This window comes from Pelodiscus sinensis, chromosome 2 (assembly GCF_052426305.1).
Source record: "Pelodiscus sinensis isolate ZL-2025 chromosome 2, ASM5242630v1, whole genome shotgun sequence".
Classification (NCBI taxonomy): domain Eukaryota; kingdom Metazoa; phylum Chordata; order Testudines; family Trionychidae; genus Pelodiscus; species Pelodiscus sinensis.
Window position 1 is genome coordinate 224,268,550 of NC_143053.1, and position 21,578 is coordinate 224,290,127.

The 21,578-nt window shown below is 40.4% G+C and overlaps 1 protein-coding gene across 4 annotated transcripts in view; it reads right to left on the reverse strand.

Moving 5' to 3' along the window:
- NEBL (nebulette) overlaps positions 1–21,578 on the reverse strand; it is a 418,429-nt gene that overhangs the window by 54,736 nt on the left and 342,115 nt on the right. For 2 of the 4 annotated variants that reach the window (XM_089776727.1, XM_089776728.1), the window contains exons 8-18: positions 19,875–19,982; positions 17,239–17,343; positions 14,156–14,260; positions 12,888–12,995; positions 11,413–11,523; positions 7,255–7,365; positions 7,002–7,112; positions 5,816–5,926; positions 5,139–5,249; positions 3,856–3,966; positions 2,623–2,727 (exon numbers count right to left, since the gene is read on the reverse strand). The exons of the other annotated variants lie outside the window; for them this stretch is intronic. In XM_089776727.1, coding sequence (XP_089632853.1) covers positions 2,623–2,727; positions 3,856–3,966; positions 5,139–5,249; positions 5,816–5,926; positions 7,002–7,112; positions 7,255–7,365; positions 11,413–11,523; positions 12,888–12,995; positions 14,156–14,260; positions 17,239–17,343; positions 19,875–19,982 — 1,197 coding nt within the window. The remainder of the gene's footprint in view (positions 1–2,622; positions 2,728–3,855; positions 3,967–5,138; positions 5,250–5,815; positions 5,927–7,001; positions 7,113–7,254; positions 7,366–11,412; positions 11,524–12,887; positions 12,996–14,155; positions 14,261–17,238; positions 17,344–19,874; positions 19,983–21,578) is intronic. 4 annotated transcript variants of the gene reach the window in all.

The window sequence follows — 21,578 nt, forward strand, 5'->3', positions numbered from 1 at the left end:
TAGTTCGAACTAGTGGGAGGCTAGCCCTCCCCAGGTTTCCCTGGTGGCCACTCTGGCCAACACCAGGGAAACTCTATGCCCCCCTCCTGGCCCCGGACCCCTTAAAGGGGCACGGGCTGGCTACGGTGCCTGTGCCAGGTGCAAGCCTGCCAGCACCCAGCCAGCAGACCCTGCACCTGGCACGGCACAGAGCCACCCACCCGATGCCCCCCAGCCCACCCCCTCTTGCCGGGACCAGGCTGGCGGCTCCCGGGAGCTTGCCCTGGACCGCAAGAGGCGGGCACCTTCCTGGGCTAGTGCGGACATCGTGGACCTCGTCCACGATCTCCGCACTAGGCACAGGAAAGTGGCCGTCTAGGGCAGGAGAGCTGCCAGCCTGGCCACCCAGGAGCAGGTGTGCATGAAAATCAAGGGGGTCCACTGAGACCCCCGACCCTGAGCCCTGAGCTTACAATGGCCGTCCTGGGTCAGACCAAAGGTCCATCTAGCCCAGTAGCCTGTCTGCCGACAGCGGCCAACCCTAGGGACCCTGGAGGGGATGGACCGAAGACAGTGACCAAGCCATTTGTCTCGTGCCATCCCTCTCCAGCCTTCCACAAACTTTGGGTAGGGACACCACTCCTACCTTCTGGCTAATACCACTCCATGGACCCAACCTCCATGACTTGATCTCACTTCCCTTTAAACTCTGTTCTAGTTGTAGCCTTCATAGCCTCCTGAAGCAAGGAGTTCCGCAGGTTAACTATTTGCTTTGTCAAGAACAACTTTCTCTTACTAGTTTGAAGCCTGCTACCCATTCCTTTCCTTTGGTGTCCTCTAGTCCTTCTTTATGGGAACTCAGGAAGAACTTTTCTGAATGCACCCTCTCCACCCAACCCCTGCTTTTAGAGACCTCTATCCTGTCCCCCCTCTCTCTCCTCTTTTCTAAGCTGAACAGTCCCAGTCTCTGTAGCCTTTCTTCATCTGGGACCTGTTCCCAACCCCTGATCATGTTAGTTGCCCTCCCTTCTCCCAGCCTTTCTCTTCCCCTCTCCCACCTCCTTTTCCCAGTCTCCCGCAGTTTTGTTCAATAAAGACAGAGTCAATGTTGGAAGAAACGTTATCTTTATTTTGTACATCAATAAGAAGGGGGGCTAGGGAAGGGTAAGTGGAAGGAGGTGAGGGAGGAATGGGGTACGAACCCCCGATGGGGAGGACTGGGCTGGCTCTGCGGGCTTCTGGGGGTGGAAGCTCTCCTGCAGCCCCCCGATTGCCCCCTCTCCCCAGATGGCAGCCTGCGGCAAGTGCAGCCAGGCTGATGGCCGAGTGGTGTGATGTGCCCAGTGTGGGTACTCCGGGCACTCCAAGCCAGAACTTCTTTGCAAGCGGGGCACCCCTTAGAACTGTGTGTCCGGGGTGGGGGTCGGGACCCTTTAAGCGCAGCCCTCGGCTAGCCTGAGACAGCATCTCCATGCTCTAAGTGCTCCTTTTATGCCCTGCCGGCACTGCTTCCGGCCATCCTTAAGCCCTGTTCAGAGTCCACTCAATGTGGACTTGCTAGTTCGAATTAGCAAAACGCTAATTCGAACTAGTTTTTAGTTCTAGACGCGTTAGTTCGAATTAGCTTAGTTCAAATTAACTAATTCGAACTAAGTTAGTTCAAACTAGCGCTGTAGTGTAGACGTACCCTGAAAGAACTAGGTTTGTTTAGTTTGGAAAAGAGTAGACTGATAACAGCTTTCATGTACCTAACAGGGTGTTACAAGGAGGAAGGAGAAAAAAATATTCTTCTTAACCTCTGAAGATAGGACAAGAAGCAATGAGCTTAAACTGCAGCAAGGGAGGTTTAGATTGGACATTAGGAAAAGCTTCCTTACTGTCAGGGTGGCTAAGCACTGGAATAAATTGTCGAAGGAGGTTGCGGAATCAACATCATTTAGTGTCATGTCTATACTATGGGAGAAATTTGACCTAAGACATACAACTCCAGCTATGTGAATAGCGTAGGTGGAGTCGATGTATCTTGCATCGAATTTATGCGGTGTCCCCTCTGAAGGAAGTCTATAGGAGAAACTCGCTCATCATCTTCCCTTACTCCAGTGGAGTACAGGTGAACTGGAGCGCCACTGACAGTCTAGTAATGCCTCCTAAATGAAACCCAGGAGCTCTCTCCTCATAATATCACTCTCCCAGTAAGTGGAGAAAAGCCTGGAAACATTTAAGAGCAGGTTAGACAAACATCTATCAGGGATGATCTAGATGGTGCTTGGTCCTGTCATGAGTGCAGAGGACTGGATTTCATAATCTCCCAAGTCCATTCCAGTTATATAATTCTATGATAATATTTAACCTGTATGCATTTCGTAACAGTATTTCTTCTCGTTTTAGACCACAATCTTATGATAAAGCTTGCATTTAGTATGATGCCACTCCAGTCTTGCTGTGGTAATTAAAAATATTGGTGGCAAGTCTAGAACAGACTAAAAAAAAATAGTGATATAGTCTTTGCCATTGCAAAAGTGTGCAAATGGTTGAAGAACAATTAATTGAATATTCCCATTCTATGCCAGGACACAAGAGAGCTCATTTCACACTGAACATACATGAAAAATCACTTATAAAAGTAGAATTTCTGCTACTCACTGAACTAATGTTTTTCTGAGTATTCTTAATCCTCTCCATTTCTGGAGTATCTGGTATGGTACAGTAGTTACAGAGCATCTTCCCTGCTTCATCTTTGTACATTTTCTGAAAAACACCATTTTATTATGTACATGTCATCTTTGCTTATGGTTAGAACATCCAAAGTTGGTATTCATTCTTGTAATGTAAACGGAGTTAAGTCACAATTAATGGGCCGTTTGCACTGGCAGAACAGTTTAAAGGGCCTTCAGCTAATCTACTCTAGAAAAATAGGCTGGTATGTGATATGGGAGTGTTAAAAATCCACACCTCTGAGTGATACAATCAAACTGACCTAACCCTCAATGTGGCTAGCTCTAGGAAGAATAAACTAAAAAAATAACGAATGGTCTGGTAGCATTTATAGACTAACAAAGCATATAAATAGTATCATGAGCTTTCATGGGCACAGCCCACTTCTTCAGATGAAGAATGCTTCTCTTGACCTAGCTAACACCTCTCGGAGAGGTGGAGTACCTACAGTGATAGGATAACCCCGGTCATTGGCATAAGCAGCAGTGTATTCATGAAAACACTACAGCAGTGCAGCCGCAATGTTAAGAGCGGACAAACCCTTAGGGCTCGTCTACACTGGCCCCTTTTCCGGAAGGGGCATGTAAATTTCATGAGTCGTAGTAGGGAAATGCGCGGGGGATTTAAATATCCCCCGCGGCATTTAAATAAAAATGTCCGCCGCTTTTTTCCGGCTTTTAAAAAAGCCGGAAAAGAGCGTCTACACTGGCCCCGATCCTCCGGAAAAAGCGCCCTTTTCCGGAGGCTCTTATTCCTACTTCCTCCTATTCAAAGTAGGAATAAGAGCCTCCGGAAAAGGGCGCTTTTTCCGGAGGATCGGGGCCAGTGTAGACGCTCTTTTCCGGCTTTTTTAAAAGCCGGAAAAAAGCGGCGGACATTTTTATTTAAATGCCGCGGGGGATATTTAAATCCCCCGCGCATTTCCCTACTACGACTCATGAAATTTACATGCCCCTTCCGGAAAAGGGGCCAGTGTAGACGTAGCCTTAGTGTAAATGAAAATCAGGCCCTAAAACTTTAGTTTGACATGTAAGTATATTTAATATATAAATATGGATTCCTCTTATTAGAAAGAGGTAATGTGATAATACAATGAATAATGTGTGCCTCCAGCACACTTTTATGAGACATGGCAATAATAAACCTTCATTCTGTACTCACCTGGCTTGCAATTTCAGAAGCTCTTTTGGCCCGTTGTATCTCAGGAGTATCTGTGCCCACTTGCATCCCCTTCCCTTTAATTTCAGTCTCCAGATCTTTCTTATATTCTTTCTACAAATAAGATTATTATAGATCTCAGGATTAACCTTTATTGTAGCTAATGTAGCTCCTGTAGTTTGTGTGCCATCTTCCACGCTATTCTTGTAACTCTCATTGGATTCCTAACAATGGGCTGTAGCTAGTTTTTGGGGGGTTCAAAATAAAACCCCTAAAAAAGGGCTGCAATCTAGGGTTTTGTTTTTTATTTTGGAAGCTATGCTTATTTTCAGGCAGTTTTCAACATTATATATATTATCAACATCTCTTTGGGGTGTAAAAAATATGGCCCCTTTAAATCTTTGTCTTGAGGGGGAAGTGCTGATTGCTCCAGAAAGAGGAAGAGAGGTGGGGATAGGTTAGGAGAGATAGGAGAGTGACAGTGTGTATATGGAGCACTACATAAGGGATGCAGCAAGCAGGCCTTCAAATGGTGAAGGAACCAAAAATCAGCCTGAAAGGGACAGAAAGCATTGACTGGGGAAATCCAGGACAGAAGCCAGGAAGAGCACTGTGCCAGAAAAGAATTACCAGAGAGAAGCAAACTGTAGCTAGACCCAGTATCCCTGCTGCTCAATACTGTATGGGGCCATGAGTATTGGGGCTTGTGACTTTACATTGGAAATAAGGAGACAGGCTGTTAGCTAGTAAAGAGGAAAGGTTGTCACTCTGTGTGCGTTTGCAGAATGGAAGAAGAGGGCATCGGAAAGGTTTGTTGGGGAACGTTTACTGGCAACAACGACTCCCAGGAGCACCCAAAACTCACCACTGGATTGGAACTTTGCCCAGGACTTCTGAACTCTGTGCAGACACACTGTTCTGTGTCTGTCCTTTCACAGTGTGGTACCACTGGTCCTGTGGGAGTCTTGTGTTGAATACAACCCTATTTTACCCTTTTCCCAGTATTTCTACCCATTTTTCTCCTCTCATCCCTCTGTAAATAAATATTTCCTTTCCTTATATACACTGTATTCTCCCAGTGTGTGTGTCTCCACTCTGGGGGTGAGCTGTTGGAACAGGTGCTGAAGGGACTTTCCCTACTATACTCTTGCATGTGCCTTCTCTTGGCCAGAGTTGCCTGCAGAGCAGACTCCATCTTGGCTATGAGTGCACTAAAGTTACATATATTTAAAAGTCTTGTTGTATTTTACTTTAAATATATTGTACATGTTTCATTCTGTACCTACCTGGCTTGCAATTTTAGAAGCTTTCTTGGCTCGTCGTATCTCAGGGGTATCTGTGCCCACTCGCATCCCCTTCCCTTTGATTTCAGTTTCTAGATCTTTCTTATATTCTTTCTGTGTAAAATAAAATTGAATCATGCTTTCATCTGTGCACCTTCACTGAATAGCATCCTTATAACACTAAATGGCTTTTCTATTAATAACATAAGCTTTGTGGCTTGTACCTACTACTGTATCTATACTCTACTTGTTGCCAGTTTAAAACATTCTTTTAAGAAAACAGTTATCTAAAATTTCATTCAGCCTTTAATCTCAATCTCTCTTTTCCATTTCACAGTCCTTACTGGAGGCTTGCATTGATATGAATCACTTCCTCTGACAGTGCAACATCAAGGCCTTGAGCATTTTCCCTATCTCTGCATCCTTTTATCATCTAGTCCAAGCCAAACAAGCAGCATCCTATTTAAGTCCCAAAAGCTAGTCAAGATAGCAGCTCCAGCTCCTAAACATGGTGCTGATATTATTTTTTCCCAGGAAATGGAATGTGCAATAGCAAACTTTAACCAGCTCATGACCATGAATTTTGTGAACCCTTAACACATTTGATTTATTGATGTGCTGATTCTTAATCAAAATAGCTTATTGTTGAATTAAAAGCTTTCACTAAATACCGTACTAACCTGGCTTACAAAGTCAGAAACTTTTGTGGCCCACTGCATCTCAGGAGTATCTGTGCCAACTTGCATGCCTCTTCCTTTAATTTCAGTCTCCAGGTCTTTCTTGTATTCCTTCTGTGAAGATATAATTTCAAACATAATTATAGTCCAGATTTTTAAACTCGCTCTCCATTTTTTAAGCACAACCTTAACCCTGAAATGAACTGACAGGAAACCGAAGTAGGAGTAAAGCTTTGGGAGCTATTCCACTACATTTGCAAAACTTCAACTACCAAAATATTGCCTGAAAATATGGCCACACAAGTAGCAGTGACTGTCTTCCAAAGAATTTTTTTAAAAGTGTGAAATATAATGTGACAAGCTACATGCGTTGTCTGCCCAATACAAGCATAAATCTGCCTTTAAGAATATATTTTATTTCTGAAAGATCTATGGTACAAATCTAATGAAGGTGTTTTCAGTGAGTCCTAGTACCAAGAAAGTTGTAACTTACTAATGAAATATAACCTGTGAAAAGTGGACAGATTGCTTTTCCTCTCCTGTGGAGGATGGACTGGGAGATGTTTTTGCCTGGCTTCCCCTTTTTAAAAAGACAGAGAAAAGAACAGACTGCATGCTAGATGTATCCTCGTTAACTTGAAGCAAGCAGGGCAGGCCCTATGCACCAACAGTCACTCTGGTCACAATACATGTGCCATTTCCCAGAAGGCCACTGAAGAAGCAGGACTTTGAGTGGATTTAAATTTACATGATCTGATGTTAATCCCAGGATTTTGTATTAGGGAACTGACATATGAACTTGGGCCACCCCTGAGGCCCAGATCCCAAAACCTTTTCTGTGGAAGCAGACCCCTGTGCCCATCCCTTGAGTAGAGAATAAATTTCAAGGTCACAGTACAAGCAAAAATAGTCCTTCAGCAACAGCTTTGCATTTGGGAAATAGCTTTCACAAACACATAAATGTAAGTAGCAAGATGTTTGCCAGTATGTACCAATATCCATTTCCAAAAAATAAAATACAAGATTTTTTGAAAATCTTCAGCAAATGTTTCTTTAAAAACTAATTAAACTATATTCAGCTTTATTTTTACTTAGAGCAGAAAGTAAAATTAATACTGTTTTCACTAACTGAAACAATCCATAAACTGAGTAAAAAAACACAGTATTTTAAAATGCTTCATCCACTGACCTCACTAGCAATTTCAGATGCTCTTTTTGCTCTCTGGATGTCAGGAATGTCTGGAACTAGTGTCATTCCTTTCCCCTTTATTTCATTTTCCAGATCTTTTCTATATTCTTTCTGCAAAATATAGGTTGTACCAGTTTTAAAACATACAGTATTTCCATTTCAATTATGCAAAAACTTAAGACTATTTTCTGAAGGATGCATTGTAAAGAATGAACTTTCTACTATATTAACAATCTTCTCTAGCAAAACATACCTCATTTAGTATCTGTGCTGCATTTTTCACTCTAATCAAATCCGGTGTATCTTCAAACACTGTCAGTCCTTTTCCTTTCATCCCTTCTTCCAAATCTTTTCTATACTCTTTCTAAGGATTTAAAAAAAAATCTCCACTTTAAGTTGTGTGCAAGATCTTGAAAAGATATTCTTCTTAATAAGTATTCCAAGGGTTTCTTTGAAATTCTCTATGAAATATGAATTAGCTGAAGTACATTTATCATAGTTAAAACAGAATTGGAAATTATCAAATCAAAAGGTAGGGTGCACCAAAAGTGAAAAGGTTTTAAATTTAGCCTTACAGTTTGCTGCGGTGCTCTTCAAAAACATTCCCACCCACCCCAACCCCTCTATCCAGTACTATTTCATCAGTTTAGGGGACTTGAATTGCAGATCTTCATATGTATTTATTGTAATACCCTTTGCTTTGTGGGCTTTCCTGTGGATGGCAGCTTTATAGGTTGGTAGCTAGAAAGCTATACTTTCAGCCCCCTTCTCCTAATGGCATTACTATTAGGATAGATGTCCTAAATAACTATAGTAAGAGCTGGTAACCTGCCTATTTGATAAATTATGTTCCACAGTACTCCCACCATCTGACTTCAATCTTCCTCAGACATTGTACTGAGATAGTATCTATCAGCATTTAGGAACTATCACTACTGCATCCAAGTGTTCTATGTAAAATGTAAAGCACACAGGAGGCTGCTGTGGCCTGCTGGCTGCTCATCCAGGAACTCAGGAGAGGATGGCAAATGTGAACTGAGGATAGTACAGCAAAGAGATGCTTTAATCCAAATGTAAGGCTTTTAATTACTTTCTCTGAACTCCCTTTTAAAAATGGTGAGTGAGTTTAAAGACATACTGAGATTTTAAGAAAATATTTTTCAATTGGCTTCTTGAATAAATGAATTAAAGCTTTCATTTATTCACTGAATTTCATATAATTTAGGAAAACCCTTTGTCCTTTTATAAGTCTTTCATTTAAGGCAAACAAAAAAGGACACACACATTATCAAAGAAGCTTTCTTTTAACATTAGTAAATTGTCAGGATCATCTACCCTAATCAAGAAGATCCTCCCATTAATATGGAGAGTAATTAAATTCTCTCTCTCTCCCAAAGAAGTTGTGATTTTACAGGAAGTGGGTCTCATTGTAACAACAGATGTAATCTGTCTGAGTGCTCTCTTCAAGGGGACACCAACAAAACAGACTGTAACTGAACAGACATTGTTTTATTGCCTTTTTATGTAACAAAGTATTATGTTATTAATGAAGAACTTATTACCTATTTAAGAAGTTAAATAACTTTGATTTCTCTTACTTGACTAAACCATGGTGTTTCCTTAAATAATAATATGAATCTTTACAGAACAACTTGCTATACATACTTGAAAGAACATCATGGCAAAGAAATATTAATAATTTGGCTTATCTGACTTAGGTTTTTTGGAATAGATATTAGATAACTTGGGGATAACATTATCTGAAACTCAATTGTCTAAATTTGTGTATAAATGTTGATTTAATTCTCATATTCTCCTTCTCTTTGACAAACATAGGATTGTTTCTTAGATGGGGAGGGGAAAGTTAAAGAGGTGAGGGATAGGAAATCATTTAAAGGACTCCATTAAGGAAAAATGCAAACTGACATTTCCTTGGGGAATAGGCTGACATAATAAATAAGAGAATGTCTTAAGTGCCAAAGGAAACTATCTTGAACCATGCTCAAATAGAATTTGACCTGTTGGGAGGAAATCATTTTACCACAGGATGAATTGTAAAGCAATATTATCTGATGACATCATACCAGCTTAGATCAGGATTTCTTAAGAAACTTTGTAGGTCAATAGGACCTTATTTTTTTTTTCCATAGAAAAGCTGGGATGCACTTATTCATTTATTTAAAAATAAAAGGGTTAAAAAATATTTTTAACTTCGCATTTTCAATTCTGCTTTAAATAAACATTAAAAATGTTAATTCTTAATGACAAGTAGGGATGTGAACGACTAGTCACTTCCTCTCCCCTTGCTGCCTCTATCAAAAAGAGGCAACGGGGGAGGGGGAGGGAAGGGGGTAATTCAAAGCAGCAGCGCCAGGCTCCATGCAATGCTGCCACTCTGAAAACAGCCCGTGGCTGGCTGGGAGTTTCCAGCTGGCTTCGAACTGCATGCAGCTTTTCAAATTGGCAGCACCACATGGAGCCCAGGGTCAGTTAGGGACTCCCCCGCTGACCCCAGGTTCCATGTGGTGCTGCCACTTTGAAATGCCACATGAAGCCTGACGCTGGGCTCCTCATGGTGTTTCAAAGGGGCACTGCAACATGGAGCCTGGAGTCAGCTAGGGATTCAGAGTCCCCACCTGACAAAGGGCTCCATGCGGCGCTGCTGCTTTGAAATGCCGTGGGGAGCACGGGGACGGCAGGGGACTGTCCTGCTGGCCCCATGTTCCCCGCAGCACTTTCTCCTTTGAAGTGTAGCAACAGCCCAGGAGGCGCCCTTATTGACTAATTGTGGGAGCAGTGGGAAGCAGCGTAGACTGGGACTCTGCTTCCCACTGATCCCATTGGCCACAAACGGCAATCCCCGGCTGAGCGCTGCATTCGTCCTATAGCTGCAGAAGTGCAGATAAACATAGTAATGATGGCCCACTAGGAACTAGCCCTTGTGGGCTGCTGCTTTTTTACTGCCCAACCCTGATTAAAGCCATTATTCAAAAGGGAATTCTGCCAGCCTGTCACCTATGCAAATATTCTGAGAATAGTATAGTCAGCCATTTCCAAAATCCTATCTCAGAGATTTTTATGTAGCATCTCTTAACAGTATGAAATAGAACTGGCTTGTGCCCCCATCTGAGTAAATTAAACATCACCCTGGGCACCTCAGAGGTAATACTGTCCCTCTCACAAGTACTGAGTCTGTTTACAATAAAATGCAACTTGTGATTTCAGCAGATAGTGGTAAACCCCACTGCCAGTGCAGTTACTGAGCTGTCTTTTGTTGCAACATTGCCCACACGCAGCATTCAAAGTGTAGCCCCTAGATCTGCTCAGCATTGATATCTGCTTCAGGAATCACCAACCAGGAACAAGGGTTCTCAGTTGAGTCTGCCTTTAAATGATAGAGAGAGGCAAGGCAAATGGTGTCTAGGACTCCTTACGCAAAGTCTACACCACCAGGTAGAAACTCCTGTTCTCACCCACTCCTATCCTCAATGGTACATGGCAGTGTTTCTCAACCTTTTTTTTTTTTATAAAGTACCCCTTTAAAAAAAATTATAAGTACCCCCAGTACCTACAGTTTTCACACACACAATTTTTTTTCTAGCATTGCAACACATTTGTTTAAACAACTTAATCGTAGCCAGGTGGGCGATGAAATTTTCGGGTGTAAAAAGTGCAAAAATAATAAAACGCTGTAAAACTTAAAACAAAAATTCAGTTTTCTCCAAATTTCAGTTGATGTACTCCTCAGATTTCTCTTGAGTACCCTAAGGGTAGTTGTACTATTGGTTGAGAAACACTGGTATATGGCATCCTAACTCCTGCTAAGCAAGTGAAGTTCGGTTTAAAGCACACTAAGCACAGGCCTTCTGCCTTTTACTTGTACAATTATTGTAACAACATTTTATTATGTCTGCATTCAAACACTAGAGTGATTTGTAACCAGCCAGAATTTATCATTTTGGCAAAGCAACCCCATCTGCTGTGCACTTAGGCAGAAAGGGCCTGCTCATGCAAACAGGGTCCACCTCTCTAGTCACCCCCTTCCTCATTTATCACTAGACATCAGGAAAGAGCTCATTCAAACATTGCTTATATTTAATACTCAGTTTCTTGGCTCAGGTATGCTAGAATTTTTATACATACATACAGGATTCTTTACAAAGTATTGATACTGTTGAGAGCACCATCTCAAAAATTACATATAGCAATAATCTGAAATGGTCAGATGTAAAATAATGGGGAATACATTATTAAAGTATGTTGGCAGGTGGCAGTTCTAATAATTCCATGATGCACAGTGGTTCTGGATTTCTATTAACATAAATTGTTCATGACTCAATAGCATGTAGCTAGTCTGTTTATTTCAAATAGACAGCATAACAAAGAAACAAAAAAATCCCTCCTGATTTACCCCTTTCAAAAGATTGGTGACATGTTGCACATGCAAGAATTCTGGGGTCTTGTCTAAATCCAGTGATGCTTTTCCCTTAAGCTGTTCTTCAAAATCTTTGCGATACACTTTCTGTTGAAACAGAGCAACAATTACTGATGCATGCCATACATACACAGGCATATACTGACATACTACTGAAAGTAGATTCTAAATTAGACACTAATTGAAAATTCAAATATAAATTAAATACTGTATAAGTTCTGGTCAAGCTAAGTGAACTATTAGGATCAGAGATTTTAAAACAACAAACAAACAAACAAATACATTAGATGGATCAGCACCAAATTGCCTCTTAGAAGAAATGTACTTTGAAAAGGAACTGAACTGTGTCAAGGAGGTTTTGACTGATGAAGAGGGAACAGGAGAGAGTTACCAGGACAGGACAGAAGAAGCATGAAGAAAAATGTGAGCGAATGCCACCAATGAAAAGGTGTCCAGACAGGAGGGAAGTTGGAGCAAGTGAAACCAGAAAGATAGATAAGACTGAAACTGTGCAGGAATCTTAAACATGAGAGCAAGTACCAGGGCCTTGATGCAGAAGAGGGTATAAAAGCTAGTGACCAGAGCTATAAGGGGAAAGAGAGTTTTAAACAGCATTTTGGATAAACTGTAGGGCAGAGTTTTGGAAGCAGGTAGGACACAGCAGAGAAGATACACATGGGACAATAATGTTAAAGACAGTGGGTTTTCTTAAACTGCATAAAACAGGAAAGCCAGGAAATTGGAATTTAAAGTCCAATTATCAGCCTTACCCATCCTGGAATTTAAAACCAGAAACAGACCTACCCTGCCCACCTTTCATCAGATATTTTTCAAGTATGAGCACAGACCATTAGTATTCCCACCCACGCTTTATATACTGACAGGCAAACCACACACTCACTACAATACAGAACAAAGAAGGAGGGAAATTAAATCAAGTGGTTGGCTAGGTGAGGAGTAGAAAGGAAAAAGATGAAAGACTCACGCTTCTGTTTCAGACAGGAAGGAGAGAAAAAAAGTAAACTGACCTAGAGTCCCACTGGCCTAGTATAGGCTTTGTCCAGTTTTACTCTTACTATTTCTACATTTTAAGGCTGTTACAAGAATTGCATCAGCACTGGATATAATTAAATATAGGCTGGAGAGGTGATGTTCAGAAGTTGGATTAGGTTCAGGGTTTGGATTTCAAAGACCAAACAAAGTTCAATGACATCACACTCCTACAAGATGTTGCGGTAAGTTTTTGTTTCAGTCTAAACTGAAACCAGAAAATAGGTCTCTTCCACATGTGTAATGAACCTGAAACCTAAATTGTAGGCATGGATTTGTATCTGCAGATTAGAATCCAAAAGTCCCCACAGTTTAAAGAGGTCACAATTCACAGTTCAGGTTTTGATCCCTTCTGACTTCTTATGACCTATTATGCCAAATCAGTCATATATTCCACCAACCTCACTTTGAATCTTTTGAACTTCTTTTGAAACTTGATACATTGGTGTATCCATGAACTCCAGCATTGATTTGCCTTTTGATTTTTCATAATCCTCTTTGTACTTCACCTGAGAAAACAGAATAAATAAATATTCTCCATAACTATAATAGATGACAAATGTGATGACTGTTTGATGTGGATGGAGTAAGAAAATTCTGTCTTAGCCAACCCCCCTTTCAGAGGTATTAACTTGGATGTTTTTGCCAAGTTTTCTGTGGCGGAGTGGCGTAGCCAAACTAGGGACGGTTTCTAAAGTAACATATGGCCTTGGCATAATGCTCCAGTGCTCAGGACTAGTGAAATTAGAGAACACCAACAATGAGGGACATGAACTGTATCTCGTTTCCTCAGCAAGAATAATTTGTGAGCATATTTAAAACCATAAATCAAAACAAACTGCCATAAGCATAAATAAGTGTAACCAAAAATCTCATGAAAGCCTGGGGTCAAATCAGATCTTTAGAACCTGATGTCCTACAGACACTTCCTTCTGTGGCTCCTCAGCTAATGTCCTTAAAAATCCTCTCCTGAAACCTGCACACAAGGTAAGGGAAGGAAGCCAGAGTTAACCCCTTGCTTCAGAGAGACCTGCTATTGGTCCTACATTCTGTTCCATGTCCACCCTCAAATATATGCGTTGGCAGTATAGGCCATCTGAATTTGGCCCTAAAATCTGTTATAAAAATAGTGATGGACATTGTAATATGCCTTTAGATAATTCATGCCTCAAGGAAGCAGACATCTTTTGGCTTGGGATCCCAATGCTTTGAGCCTTGTGAGTTCATTCATTCTTTCCAATTATATCTCATTTTATCAACAAGGTTCATGTATGGCTATATGCATTTATACTATTCATCCTAAATCAGAGAAAGATATGGAAAATATTACAGAATCAGACACTGCAGATTTCAGAATTAAGGATCCAAATGTTACTTTCGTAGAGGGTGATATTTTAATTTCATGATCTTTTTAACAGTGTTTTATCATTTGTTTACAGTGTCTGAATTTAAGAATTTTTTACAAACCCTGTTCACTCTCATTATATGGTGTTAGGCCACACCCCTGCAGCATTCAACATGTAGGCAGTGGGCTGTTTCCACGTCAGCCCGAGTCACTTTATATGCCTCTCACATCATTGCAGTTTGTCATGGGATTTGTGAATGATTTAGTAACAGTAAGAAAGCTGCTTTTGTCACTTGACAAGGTTTATTTACAATTTATGTATACCTGACTTTGGAGCAGAGCATTTTCTTTGTGATGCATCTGTTCAGTTGTATCCAAGGCAAAATGATAGTGCCCCTTGCTTTTCTCAAACAGCTTCTTATATTCATACTGAAACATAGCAAAGAATATTTTTATATATAAAATCGACTGATTTCTATTTAAAGAGCAACTTAAGTAAGCATAAAAGAAGCAATCTAAGAAAGTGTCTTTAATCGCAACAAGACTGAAGCTCTAATACTGAACCTTAAACAATTTAAAAAAGCCCAATTTGTGGACAAGATATAAAGTATGGTGGAATGAAAGCAAAGGCAAAAAACAAAGTTCAGAAAAGATTTTTTTTTAAACATGTCATATTTGTATAAATATTAAAGATTTTTGCTTGTGAAAAATATAGAATATTATTTAGGCTCAAAGGCAAGAAAGCATATTTCATGGTGTCCATTTGCCTCCTAGTGGAAATAATTATAAATGTCACACAACACTTACACATTCTCTTACGGTAACAAAAAAATACCTGCAGAAACTGTATTTTAAGTATTTTCGTCAAGTAACAAATAAAAAATTAGAAAAGCAATTGAAAGGGAATAAATCATTATTACTATACGAAATTTCAAACACAGAACTGGTCTCCTGAACGAATACAAATCCTGTATTTGTCCAACCAGTTTTAAATAACTGTGTTAATTTGACATTATACTGCATTATTAACAATAGGAAATCTTATGTCTATTACTTTGTCCATGTTATCTGTTCTTTGATGCTACAGGGTATAGGTACAAATAAAATAAAATAAATTATTAAGTACATAATGCAAGAGCACCCTTTGCTGTTGGTAAATTTTATCCCTTCAAAATATGTACACAGCACTTTATACATTTGAATTTGTATTTTTAAAATAAACATAAATATTTCACTCATCCCAAAATGCTGAATGAAAACAAAGCTGTGTAATCTAAATTCTGTGTATTCAATATCAGTTAGAAACCTCAAAGCCTTTTACAATTAGAACAAATTAAGCTAATATAAAAGCTGCTAAATTTCAGATTGGCTGTGTGAGAAAATTTAAATGTAGATTTCAAATGATACACAACAAATATCTAGGGACTGAAGGCAGAACCTGACCTTTTGTTCTCATTTCTCATATGAAATCAGATATGTAGTGATATGTATCTCGCAAAACCTGTAACAGTATATTTGTGCACATATGCACATTTCTGGATTTCCCTCTAATGTTATAACTTATCCTCACAAAACACCAGCTTGACTAGCATCTTTGCAATAAAATACTGCAAGTAAGTTTTTGTGGTGTAGTTCATGCAAATAATATTTGCAGAAAACCCAACTTAAAACATGAAGTACAATACACCCTGTATGTTACACTATATCCCACGGGTGGCAGGTGTGGCTACATCAATATAAGGATGAACAGAAATACACATTTCAGGGAAGAAATATGGGCCATGTGGAGATTGAACAGTTCAGTATTTTAGCAGTGATATATGTGTCATACTGTAGGTAAGATAGAAGAAAATGGATCTTGAGACCATTAGGGGAAGAAAGGCTATTTTAGATAGTGAAGCAGACTGGAAGAAAGATCTGCAGTTCATATGGAGAAACAAGGAACAACAACAACTACAACAAAAAGATGGTATTTGAAAAACACAAGAAAAGGCTGAAGAATAAATCAAAAATAAGTTACAGAGGTGGAGTCAGGGAAAGATCAAGACACTGAAGTTCTTCAAAGACTAACAGTATGTCTACATTGCACAACACGGATGGCAGTATGTAGGGTGCATGCTCCATTAACCAATGAAAGGCTCTGGCAGGAAAAAGGCAGTGAGGAAAGACTGGCAGTGGAGCCTCCCCACTGCCAGAGTCTTTAGCTGTTGCCATAGACATGTTCCAGCAGCTTCCTGCTGCAGGAAAAGCCACCAGCAGTACGCAGCTGCCAGAGCCTTTCCCCACTGTTGGAGTCTTTCCCTGTGTTGGAGAAAGACTCTGGCAGCAAGGAGGCTGCGGGAGATTACACTAAAAATAGCTACTTAGATAGGGGACACGCTAGAGAGTCAGGTATCGAACACAGTCTCAGGTATGTCTTTGTTCTACTTGCTAAAGCAATGCCTAACCATGTACACACAACAATTTATACCCATAGTAGGGAGGCATGTCGTGTATGTACTGTACATACCACTGTAAGGAGTGTACAGTAGTATAAATATAACCTCAGATATTTTGTACTTGACAAATAGCTAGTGAACACCTCAGGAGCTGGATATGAAGTGCTCTTTGCTTCTGATCACAACCAAGATAAACCATCAGCTTTTGGACAAAGCATATTCCAGAGAGTTAACTTTTAGGGAGATCTAGTTGTAAAAAAAGATGTAAAAATGAACCACTGTTTGGTAAAGGAATGGTAAAAATCATGTCAGGTGAAAACATTTTATAGGTGAGTGTAGGCAGTTATATAGACAGTAGGAAATATAAAGCTACGCAGAATATCTAGGAGAAGGAAGCTCCCAAGTTCAGACTGATGGTGCCCTTTTAACCAGCTAGTACAAAATATCCATCTTAAATGCACTAAATTAAAAAAAAAGTACAGTTAGGCCAAACAAGAATGAATAATTTGGTGAGGAGAAAGTGAAGAAGGGCATAAATCCTGGCAGTCTATAGACATGAGTATGAGGAATACAAAAGTGATAGCCAATGTTAATTTCAGAAAGGGGATGCCTCAGGGAGAAAAAGATTGATGAAAAAAAGAGGATAAAGAAAGGAGCACTTAGAAAAGGAGCAATTGAGGGAGAGTTTTAGTTCACAGAAGAGTAATGTGAAGAATCATATTCAAACTAGATAGCTGCATTATTTTGTGCCAGAAGCAGAATTAAAGGCCTATTCAGAGTAAAATATAAAAAGCAAAAGGAACCACATCTTCAAAACTACATATATGAGAAACATTTTGTGACCAAAACTAATTAACAAACAGGAAGACAATGTCATAAGTATGATACATTCTATAATAAATTAAATAAACGGGTACATTTGCCTTTTAGATGTATATTAAAATATAATAATTTAAAAAGCCAACTTACATTACTATGCATTTTGCTGGCATTTAAAGCATGCTCTAAATATAGCAAGTTTGGTAGGTCTGAAGCTGGACTGTGTAGACTTTCCATATCTTTTTTGTATTTCACCTGAAAATAGAATATAGAGTATAGAAAGGTGAGGACAAATAAAATGTACAGCATGTTCTATTTATGCTGTACATGATAAAAATCTTATTAAAGTGTTTGTATGATATATGTACAATTTCCACTAGGTGGTGCTCATTAACTACTATTTGGAAAACATTAATATAAAGCAAGTGCTTCCTTTCCACTAGTGAGCAAATATTTTGGTAACTACTTATACATTTCAAAAGCATAAAGTTAATTAATTCAGATTTTGTGAGACGTTTCAAAAGAGAATAGACTATGGCAGATAAATAAGTAAGAAGGTATTTGTGATGTATATGACTCCTATCTTTTAAAAATATTGTTCTACAATGTTGGACAATTTATCCTTATTTTTATATTGTTTGTTATAGTGAAGTTAATTAAAAAGAAAACATTGGTAATTCTTACTTTTCTCCTACTAATCCGATTATATTTACATCAACTGCTTGTATGCAAAAAATATAAAATTCTACATAGAGTAGGTTAACACACAATCAGACAGTATTTTGTTGTGTATTTTTATTTAATACAGTTTGCTTTTAGTAACAAGAATCAATGGTGCTTTAGATAAGAGAGAACCTAATAACTCAGTGAAATGGCAAATCATATACATTCCCAATAGCTGACAGCCGTGTTTCACAAACTTTCGAAAACTGAGTTTCCCCTTCAGGAAAATGAAGCTATAAAGTCCCCCTGGAATCCTGCCTTCATTTCTTACTGCATAAATCTTCCACATATCCTCCTCCTCCCCTCCCTCCCCCCCGCACACACACCAATTCATCCTTCATGCAATTACTCAACCCTTCTTCACTCTCCCTGCATACACATTAGAAAACCCTGGTTAAGATCCTCATGATATGAAACATCCTCTTTCCTAAGGCCTGTTCTAAATTTTAAACGTTTCAGCAGAATAACATTGTTTGCTAGAGGCGATTTTTTTTAACCATTTTATGGATCCTATTCCACTGACTCGGGCAAAGGAGACAGCTGCCTTTGCAGGGTAAAGAAGAAGCATTCACTGCACAAGCATTCCCTGTGTCTGGCAAGCACCCAAACCACAAGAAGAGGGAGTAAGATTGCAACCTCCTTTTCTTTGCATAGCCACAATGGGGCCATATGCAATCTGCCCGTAAGTTATCCAGGACCATAGTAGCGCCGCTCAGAACAGCCCACATTTATGCTATTAACCACATGAAAGCATTGTTAAACATTCTGTCAGCACTGCAGCACCGCAGGGCACATGTGCTTTCTCCCATCTGATTCTGAAAGGCAGTAACACACATTAAATCCCCTAACCCAGTGGTCACCAACCAGATGATCGGGATCTACTGGTAGATCTTGGTGCCTCTGACAGGTGATCTTGGTTGGTTTGACGAAGAGGCTATCAAGTGCAGGCACTTCAGTTGCCACTCCCCCCACTGCTGCACAGCTCCTGCCCTTTGCCTTGGAGCTGTTTCCCTCTCCCACCCTGTATTCTATCCCCACAGAATGGAGTTGTGGGGCACAACAGGATTTGGGAGGGAGGCAGTTTGCTGGCTGCATTTGAGAGTGGTGCAGGGCCAGGGCAGGTATGAGCCTGCCTTAGCCCCACTGCACCACCACACAGGAGCCACCTGCGGTAAGCAGTGTCCACCTGGATCCTGCATCCTGAATCCCTGTCCCAGTCATGTACCCCAGTCCCTCTTACACCTCAAATCCCTTTCCTAGCCCCGAGCACTCCCTTAAAGACTCCCTTAAAGACTCTTACCCAAACTCCCTTAAAGACTCTTACCCTGGAGCCCCTCCTGCACCCAACCCCTGCTCTAGGCTCAGCTCAGAGCCCTTCTCACACTCCAAATCCATTAGCCCAAGACCAAAGCCTGAGCCCCAAACCTCTGCCCCTGCCTGATGAAAGGGAGGAAGGATGGGAGAGGGAGGAAGGATGAAGCAAGCAGGGGTGGGGCCTTGCAGAAGAGGCACGAAGAAGGTGGGGCAAAGGTATTTGGGTTTGAGAGAGAGTCTGGATTGCACTTAAATTAAAAAAGAGGTATCATACTTCAAAAGGTAGCAGACCACTGCCCTAACCACTCTCCTATCTTGAAATACTGCACTTTGGTTCCATCTTCTGGTCCTGCAGAGCATGTGCATACCCAGAAATTCATCAAATTTTTTGTGGAAGCTGAAGGATGGTTGCAATCAGGAAAGGGTTAGGATGGATGGCTGTCCGGTAGGTATTAGCAGGAGAAATGCTTTATTATAATGAGGAATGATCTGGCTGGTGTCCTAATAAAATATAGGCCCAGTTCCGAATTCTGCTTTCAAGCAGCTTTCAAACTGATTTCCATGGCAAACTCCTAATTCAATTTTCCTGCTATGGCAGATGAAGATATGATATATATTGTGAGCTGTTGCTTTTTGGTAAATCAAATAAGATGCACAATTTGTTTACAAGAAAACTGTGAAGTTTACAGGACACTAATGTCAACATAATGTGCATGCTGAGAGACTGAACACAGAGCAACTGCACTTACATCACTCGCCAACATGGATGCCATCTGTGCTTGCTTGAAAGAAGCACTGCCAAGAGGGTTATACTGGTGGTTCTTCATGTCCTTATTGAATTGCTCTTTGTATTTAACCTGCCACCAGAGCAAACACATTCAATATTGAAATATTACACTAAAAGGAGGCACTGAGAATTGAGAAACTACTGAGGAATATAAATTAAGACAAATTTTCCATTCCTAAATCCCCAAATGTTACATAATAATATTGAAAATCATAGAATACTCATAGAATCATAGAATACTAGGACTGGAAGAGATCTCAAGAGGTCATCGAGTCCAGTCCCCTGTCCTCATGGCAGGACCAAATGCTGTCTAGACCATCCCTGATAGACATTTATCTAACCTGCTCTTAAATATCTCCAGAAATGGAGATTCCACAATCTCCCTGGCAATTTATTCCACTGTTTAACTACCCTGACAGTTAGGAACTTTTTCCTAATGTCCAACCTAAACCTCCCTTGCTACTGTTTAAGCCCATTTCTTCTTGTTCTATCCTCAGAGGCCAAGATGAACAAGTTTTCTCCCTCCTCCTTATGACACCCTTTTAGATACCTGAAAATGGCTATCATGTCCCCCCTCAATTTTCCCTTTTCTAAACTAAACAAACCCAATACTTTCAGCCTTTCTTATTAGGTCATGCTCTCTAGACCTTTAATCATTCTTGTTACTCTTCTCTGGACCCTCTCCAATTTCTCTACATCTTTCTTGAAATTCAGTGCCCAGAACTGGACACAATACTCCAACTGAAGCCTAACCAGCACAGAGTAGAGCGGAAGAATGACTTCTCGTGTCTTGCTCACAACACACCTACCTGTTAATGGGTAGGTGTTGACAACAAATATGGAGAGATTAGAGGTTACCAAGAATACAGAATCATAGAACCAGAAGGAACCTCAGGAGGTCACCAAGTCCAGCCCCCTACACTCATGGCAGGACCAAACACCATCTAGACAAGCTTTGACATGTGTTTGGCTAACCTGCTCTTAAAAATTTCCTATCATGGAGATTCCACAACCTCCCTAGACAATTTATTCCAGTGCTTAGCCACCCTGGCAGTCAGAAACATTTTCCTGATGTCCAACACTACTGTTTCTTGTCCTATCATCACAGGTTAAAGAAAATAGCTTTTCTCCCTCCTCCTTGTAACAACCTTTTAGGTACTTGAAAGCTGTTATGTCCCCGCTCTGTCTTCTCTTCTCCACTAAAATATTTATTTTAATCTCCTCTCATAAGTCATGCTTTCTAGACTTTTAATCATTTCTGTTCTTCTTCTCTTGGCTTTCTTCAGTTTTTCCACATATTTCCTGAAATGTGGCACCTAAACTGGATACAATACTCCAGTTGAGACTTTAGTCAGTGCAGAGTAGAGCAGAAGAATTACTTCTTGTGTCTTTATTACACTCCACCTCGGCCGATCTGGTGGCGAGAGAAAAATTCCTTCCAAGCCCTGCAGGAAAGGAGTGACTAGCACAATGCCCAGTACAGTGCCTATAGCCAGTCCTGATCAAACTTGATATTTTGCCACTTCCAATGCTGGGAGAGTGGAGTGCTGCGCTGCCTGGTCTGGGGAAAAAGGGGCTTTTCTTGCTGAGTTTGACCTTTTTCAGCTCTTTTCCCTTTTGGTCCCTGGAGGATGAGTCAGCATTGCCACACTGATCTGTTTTGCAC